Source organism: Solanum pennellii, chromosome 3 (genome assembly GCF_001406875.1).
Source record: "Solanum pennellii chromosome 3, SPENNV200".
NCBI lineage: Eukaryota > Viridiplantae > Streptophyta > Magnoliopsida > Solanales > Solanaceae > Solanum > Solanum pennellii.
Genome location: NC_028639.1, coordinates 58,291,855 through 58,300,063, shown reverse-complemented (window position 1 = coordinate 58,300,063; position 8,209 = coordinate 58,291,855). Strand labels below are relative to the sequence as shown.

The 8,209-nt window shown below is 34.9% G+C and overlaps 2 protein-coding genes across 2 annotated transcripts; one reads left to right on the top strand and one right to left on the bottom strand.

The window, feature by feature from the left end:
• Positions 1-282: 282 nt before the first annotated feature.
• LOC107014735 (ATP synthase subunit delta', mitochondrial-like) lies at positions 283-3,952 on the top strand. Its single transcript, XM_015214785.2, has 2 exons — positions 283-699; positions 3,362-3,952. Exons 1-2 carry the CDS (start codon positions 442-444, stop codon positions 3,704-3,706), a joined length of 603 nt encoding a protein of 200 aa, XP_015070271.1. The 5' UTR covers positions 283-441; the 3' UTR covers positions 3,707-3,952.
• A 55-nt stretch (positions 3,953-4,007) lies between these two features.
• Positions 4,008-6,973, bottom strand: LOC107014733 (superoxide dismutase [Fe], chloroplastic). Its single transcript, XM_015214784.2, has 9 exons — positions 6,759-6,973; positions 6,638-6,681; positions 6,384-6,458; positions 5,573-5,761; positions 5,000-5,171; positions 4,793-4,911; positions 4,659-4,685; positions 4,508-4,531; positions 4,008-4,408 (listed from the first exon to the last, which is right to left on the bottom strand). The coding sequence occupies exons 1-9, from the start codon at positions 6,814-6,816 to the stop codon at positions 4,202-4,204; spliced, it is 915 nt and encodes a 304-aa protein (XP_015070270.1). The 5' UTR covers positions 6,817-6,973; the 3' UTR covers positions 4,008-4,201.
• Positions 6,974-8,209: the final 1,236 nt, after the last annotated feature.

The window sequence follows — 8,209 nt, the reverse complement described above, 5'->3', positions numbered from 1 at the left end:
AATATATAAACAATTGTATAAGATATATACATATAATTTCTCGGTCTGGTTTGGTTGTTTTTGTAATTATTTGAGTAAAATTAAAACTAAATCAAATAGTACCGATTTACAAAATTTAAAAATCAAACTTAATCAAATCACACCATATATCAAATTTCTCAATCGATTTGATTCAATTACGATTTGATTTAATTTTTAACCATAACCATGAACTACCCTAATTTTGTCAAATTTAATTATATAAATTTAAATTCTAAATAGTGATAATTTCCCTCTCTCTCCCCCTAAATTCGTGAGTATTAGCGGTCCTTCTTTGGGCCTGTAAATTTGATCCGGAATAACCTGAACCTCTTTGCAACAGCCCAAATTTCACTTATCCCGCCTGCCCTACCATTTCCGATCAATCGCCGCCGACCTCCGCCCCCTGAACCATCAACAATCATGCTCCGACAAAGTTCTAGACTCCTAACTAGAGCCACCACGATGACGTGGCGCCGCCCTTTTTCAACTGACCTGCCAGCGGCGAACAGCGTTGATTCCACTTTTTCGGACTCTTGGAAGAAAGTAATACCCAACACGGAACCTCCTATGACTCCATCTGCCTTCATGAAACCTAGGCCCGCAACTCCGTCATCTATCCCTTCTAAGCTCAGTGTCAACTTTGTCCTTCCTTATTCATCTGAACTCTCCGGTAAAGAGGTAATGTACAAACATTTTTTTTTTTACATTTCTAAATTTTCCTACTTATTTCTATGATGGAAGTCTGGAAATGATTTGGTGAAATCAGGAGAATTTTGATTTGGTTTTCCACCACTCTCTAATTTTGTACCATTTCTTAGGGATATATGGATGACTCTTCATGTTACTTTAGATTACTTGGCAGTTCACATCTTTCATTCTTCCCTTATGCTATCATCTCTATCTTCTTTCTGGTTGCTTTCTCTATTTTGACTTTTTTTGGTATAAAGGGTCATTTTCATTTGAAGAAGTTTTGGGAAGTTATTTGTTTTTTAAATGTTTTCCTTTCAAAATGATTGTTGACAATTAACAAGCTAATGATGCAAAGAAAAATGAGAATTTGTTGGACTAGTAATGATCTTTGTGTGCGTGTTATAGACGAATTTATATAATTCCAATTTTACCATGCTAATGACTGGGTTGAATTGATGGTGGTTGCTAGTTTCAAGTATCACAATCAACTGTAAACTACTGTTGTTTTTCCTATTTAGTTTGGTGGTTGCTTTGTTTCAAGTCTCACGACCAACTGTAAACAGCCATTACTTTTGTTGTTGTTGCTGCTTAATTCTTAAAATGCATGAGATATGTTGAAGATCAATCAGCTTATGATTTGCAGATGTCATGCTAGTCAATTTTCTCGTGTTTAAAGGTTGAAATGGTTGAGTTGCAATAAACCGCAGAGTATTTTAAAGAAATTTTATTTTGCACCAGATAAACTCTAGTTTTGTTGCTTGAACTTGAATGTTACCAAATTCACATTTTGTTAACTGACAATGACATGGAAATGAAAGCTGGAAAATTACTAAATTGGAGAATTGTATCAGTCAAGTAGCTTACAATTGTTTTGGTGTTAAGACTTGTTATTGAAGGGAGATATATTTAGACCAGGTAGTCAAGTGCTTGATGCAGAGACTATGTCTTGCTCTTGCTAAATGGCTTATTTGTAAGCAATATGGCCCTCCCATTGCTTTAACCATACATTCTTGGACAATAACTTTCTGTGGGCATATTGACTACAGAATTATTAAGTGCACAAAATTTGGTTTCTGCTCTGCAATCTTTTCTTTTGCTGTTTTTTAAATGTCCAGTGATGCTTGTCCTCTACCATCAATATTATGTGCATTCAACTTGTCAAGTACAGGTATTAATTTTTTGAAAAGGCATTACCTCAATTACCTCAACCAATCAATTGGAATCATGAGGCTTAAGTAATATATTTCTTCTGCTAGGCAAGCTACCCTCATTTTTCTATCTTAGTATATTTCCTTTCTAATTGATCCATCTTTTGAGCATCTGGAGTTTAAGAATTTTGATCTAAGGACTCTCTTGGGACATGTTTAAGATAATAGTAGTTGAAATATGTGAAAGTATGGTAGTATAGAGTGAACACTATATCAAATCCATAAGTAGCACAAGTCATTTTTTATTTTGGCTTTGGAAAGATGGAATTTTTGTCATTCTAGTAGATGGCTAAAGTGACTTGGACATCCTAAAATGGAAAAGGGGTCAAGTAAATCATGAGTCATGACCAAAGAGGAGGTAGCAGCTGTCAGATTAATTGATATTTTTGAGAGATCAATTGGATCAAGGAAATTTCTTATGATACTGATAAATAATAGTAGCTTTCTCATATCTAAAATTTTCAAAATAGCAGCTCTGCTCCTTTGTCACTTTCTAGGGATGAATAGATTTGGTGGTTGTGTATTGACAAGAAAAAATGACTGATGATATGCACTTTCATTTTAATACAATTTGGTAGTCTTTTTCTATTTTTTTTTTTTTGGTCAAGACAATTTGGTAGTCTGTTGATTCCATGAGCAGCTGGCTTAGGTACCTTATCAAAAAGAAAAGTCTTCGGCATTCTAGTCAAGAAGCTCTACTTGCAACATTGGCCTCCAAAAGGAATGAATGATACATGTCTTTTTACTTGATTATGCTGCAAAGAAATAGTGAACAGTTTCTTTGTCTATTTATGGAATGTTTGTTCGGTATTTAAAAGTCAAAAACGCATTCACGATTCTAACTTGATGAATCCAGATGCAGCTGAACTCAACGACCATTTGAGTTACTGGATTTGATATTTAGTAGATTTCCTTTACACATTCACTTCTTAACTTATATACTAGGCTGCGCCAAAGCTACTGGGTGCGGTCGAAACTGTACCTTGTATTGCTTCCCCACCACCCCACACACAAAAAAAACAAAAAATTCCAGCTGTTTACAAGTGAAGGGAAAAGATAAATCTAAAGCTTTTTGACAGTAGCTGTTCTTACAGCCTTTTTGAGCTGTATAAGACTTCTCAACAGTTTATCAGCTTGGGTGTTAATTGCTGTCTGGAAGTTTCTAAGTTTACTTTTGATTGTGAATGGTTAGTTATTTTCAGAAATCTTAAATACACATTCCAGTATCTGACTGTTGCATTTATTATGTTTTGGATTGGCAACTATAAATGTTGCCTGAATCAATCTATAATTTTGTTATTCAATTTTAATGCTGTGGCTGGATGTCATATTTGGTATCATGTGATACGAGATAACTTTTTGATATGAAGAATGTGCATGGATTACATCATCTGAAAATCGAAGCCCAAGATGTTTATTCCTTCTCGTCAAACATATTGCAGGTTGATATGGTTATCATCCCCGCTACTACAGGACAAATGGGTGTCTTGCCTGGACATGTTGCCACAATTGCAGAGCTGAAGCCTGGCGTCTTATCAGTTCACGAAGGCAACGATGTAACCAAGTACTTTGTGAGTGGTGGGTTTGCATTTGTTCATGCAAATTCTTTCGCAGATATAGTTGCTGTTGAAGCTGTGCCACTTGACCAAATCGATCCCAATTTGGTTCAAAAAGGCCTCACAGAGTTCACACAGAAGCTAAACACTGCATCAACTGACGAAGAGAAAGCCGAGGCCCAGATTGGAGTTGATGTACACAGCGCCCTTAATGCTGCTCTGACCGGTTAAATAGAGTCTTTGTACCTGTTCACTCTTCTTTTTCTTCTGTATCTGTTGGAAACCACAAATTCTTCCTGATTTTCAACAGATTTATCCCTGTGCATGCATGGTGTTACCTGTTTTTAGTCCTGCATCACATGAATAAATGCAGGGGACAAACTCTCCTAATGTATACATGGTTACATGCCATTTCATCTGTTACCTCCAAACTTCAGTGATGAGAATTATATTGTTTCAAAGATTATTTTTTCAGTAGTAGCTGAAGCTTAATGCTATCTAATAAAAGAACCTCTTTCTAGCACCTGCAACATCGAAAGCTTTCTGTATCATTCGAAATTAGTATGATGTACTGAGCAATTATAGAGAATCAAAATCAGATGAATTTCACTATACATGTACTTCTCAGATAGTACATCCACTTCTAACATCAAAACCCAGCTTTATCTGCTTTTGCAAAATTGACTTGATACCATTTCCAAAACTGAACTTGAGGAATAACACAACTTAGTCTGCCTCAGAATCTGTAGTTTCCACATACATCTCTCTAACTTCATTACCATCTTGATACTCCTCTTCCTCCTCTCTCTTCTTCCTCTCTTCTTCTTTTTCCCGCTCAGCAGCTTGAGCTTGAGCTGCTTCAAGCCTAGAACTCACTGCCTCCCATGATACAAGCTTCTCCATAAAGATTGATATGTAGTCAGGGCGCCGATTCTAGAGGAAAAGAGATGACAATGCACCCATTAGACCAGCACAATCTTTTCTATAGGAAAATACAGGACATATTTAAGTAATTTTATCAGCTAGGCTTACCCGGAAGTCCAGATAGTAAGCATGCTGCAGTTTCAAATAAAAGATTAAGAAAATTAGATTTGGTATCAATAACCATTACAATCACCAAAATGCAAAAAGATGTGGACCAAAATGAATCAAATATATTGACAAAAGAGCACGTTCTGCTTACCTCCCAAACATCTATAGTTAGGAGTGGCTGCATCCAATAAGACATAGTTGTGAGATTCACCTCATGAATTTAACTACCATACTAGAATTTGAAACCTCCACCAAGGCAACAGAAAAGAATGCAGTTCTACTCACCGAGTAATCCCAAACGAGGGGGTTTATAGCATTAGGTGTTTTCACAATCACAAGCTTTTTGTCCTCATCGGAAGGATGGGGATTTGACGCGTTTCCTACATCAAGTCTATTTGCTTTGTCTTCAAAGTGAGTAGAAGAAGTATTAAGATTACAATCAGGATTACAGGAACAAGTAAGTATGTAGATAAAAGGTAAATAATTTCTCACATGCAAGCCAAGCCCACCCAGAACCAAATTGTGTTGCAGCAGCTGCCTTAAATTCTTTAACAAATGCTTCAAAGGAGCCGAAGTCTCTGTTGATTAATTTTAATAGTTCACCAGATGGCTGTCCTCCTCCACCAGGTTTCATAGACTCCCAGAAGAATTGATGGTTCCAAGCCTGTATAGAGAGAGGGCAAGGGGGATGTAAAAGGCCTGGAGTTAGATGGAGAATATCATCCAAAACACATGAAACTATCGATCCATTGAACTTCTCTATGATATTTCTTCACTTATTGGTAGAACTTTTATGCAATTCTCAACACCTAACTGTGATCTTAACCAAAATATGTATTATAAATAACATTATAATTCACAACCATAAGGTTTAATTGGAATGCACTTGGATCAATTGTAAATTAAAAATGTGTAGTCTTGATGAAGAATAAATTGATAAGCTGAATGATAAAAGAAGACTAGAGGGATTCCAGTTCTGTTCTCCAAAATAGACATCGCACTCCCATCAAGAAGGTAACAAACGGTGAGGATGGGGGGTGGGGGATCTACTTGTCTGTTTCTCACCTGTGCAGCATTGTTGAATGGTGGAAGGAGATTGCCTTGGTTATATGTAATAAGTACTATGTCCTCTAGCGTCAGTTCATCCAATTCTGTTCCGAATATTTGCTTGTTTAAGTTGTCAACATAGGCCCTGTGATGCTTCCCCCAGTGATATTCAAATGTAGTCCGGCTCATATGAGGCTCTAGAGCATTCTACATCATGATATAAACATGTAAAATGTCTAAAGCATATTAAAAGAGAACTAAGCTAACAGGCAAAGGGTCATGATTTCTTCTTCTTTGGACAAATGTCTATCATTCATTTGAAAAACACATGCTGAAGCATTATCATTCTTCCGATGGGGAAATGGGAAGGGTGAGAAGAGCTGGAGTAAGGGGCATATTTTGTGGTCTCACGATTGGAGTCCATCATTCCAAGACTTGATTTTCCCAATCCATAAACTTCAGCAATTTTGGAACTGAATCAGATTACTAACCAAAGCTCACCGTCAAAATACTTCTATAATAGAAACACTGTCAGGATGTAGTTAACAACAACAACATACCCAACGGAATCCCACTTGAGACCATCTCAAACCCAACACCAAATTTTATACCAAATCCTATATTTGGTGTAAAATTTCCGAAAGACCCCAGCTCAAGTGTAGCATATCCCAATACAAAAAGAAAAAAAAAACAGAACAACTGAAAGGGAAGCAATGCAAATCCTACAAGAAAAGAACAAGAACACAAAATAGTGTGATCAATTTAAACTCAAGAAACAGACGCTGATAAAAAAAATTCGATGTTGTTTGAAAGTTGGAACAATAAATACCATAGGATAAGGTGGAGGATTCAGCTCAAATTTAGCTGTAACTTTAACAGTACCAGCTTTACTCGCTATCTGCTTCTGCAACCAAAAAGTCTTTTCAGCAATAAGAAAAAACAAAATAAAGACAGAGCCTTCGTTCTCACTGAAGCATTTCGTCGAACACCATGTGTACTACATAAACTCAAGTAGATAATCAACTCCTTTTTGTCTATCTTATCAAAATCTAACCGAAAAAAACGTCAAGAAAGCAGAAATACCTTGTGGGTTCTCCAATTTAGGCTTCGATATGACTCATGAAATCCTACATTACCAATACAAATTAAGCATAAAAATACAGAAAAAGGGAAGATTTGGAGTGAAATGTAGGAAAAGCCGAACCTGGGGAAGGAAGAAATGGAGAGAACAGTGTAGCAGAAGCTGTGGCGGCAGCCATCATTATTTGTTGAATTGTGAGTGTGCTGAATTTGGTTGCTTTGCTTAAGGGAGAACAGTAAAAGCTATCTGTGATAGTCGCCAAAATTTCAAAAAAGGTGAAGTTGGAGATACAAGGATAATTAACCCTCCAATAATTCAAATTCTATTGTGTTATGGAATAGAATGAAATTAGAAAGAAAATTAAAAAGAGAATGAACAATAAAACTTTGTAGCGCAACTTTCACATATATCAAATATAAAATTTATATTTATTCGTTATAGTAAATTTACATAATTGTACTCTATAGCAAATTTATATATGTATAATTCGCTATACATATACAATTGAAGCGAATTGTATAAAACGAGAAAGAGAGAAATGATATACAATTTGAATTGTATAAAACGAGAAAGCAAGAAAGACAGAATTGAATGTATAAAACGAGAAAGAGAGAAATTATATACAATTTGAATTTGTATAAAATGAAAAAGAGAGAAAGACAAAAAGAGACTTGAGCAGGGAATATACAATTGAATCGAATTGTATAAAACAACAAAGAGAGAAATTATATACAATTTGAATTTGTATAAAACGAGAAAGACATGCAAAAAAGACTAGGAAAATATTTGTATTGTGTAATTATAAGTGTATAGGACGAAGATATATGTATTTGCATGAGTTTATATAATTTTCTCTCGCTTTATACAATTGAAAACACAATTTATATGATTCTATTGTATAAAGCGAGAAAGGCGAGCGAGAGAGGGAGAGTGGCGAGCGAGAATACGAGGGAGAGAAGGACTGAAAAATAATTTGTTATGGAACACAAATAAATCAAAGGATAACTACTATATTTGTTTTATATTATTAGTTTGTCATTCTATACAATTATTCATATTTTGTAATCATTGGACAACTTTCACATATAGCAAATATAAAATTCTTAATTTTATGCGATGACAAACTTTTCAAAATTGCATTCCGTAGCAAAATTGTAGTTTGCTACAGATGAATCGCTGTTTGGTGCATTGTATAATAAGTGTATTTATACAATGAAGAAGAAATTGTATAAAGTAAAGAGAAAAGAGAAAACATCTGTTTATAAACTACGGATGAATCGCTGTTTGGTGAATTGTATAATTAGTATATTTATATAGTGCAGAAGAAATTGTATAAAGTAAAGAGAAAAGAGAAAACATTTGTTTGTATAATTAGATAGTGAAGATTCGTCCTTAGTTTGGGTGTATGATTTTGTATATATACATTATACAAACAGATTTCAACTTATGTATGTGTATACGTTTATGCAATTGTATATGTCTAAATGAACATTATAAAAAAATATCCTTATACAAATGCAAAAACTTATACAAATCAATTGTATTATTTGTGTATGTATAAAACGAGAAAGAGA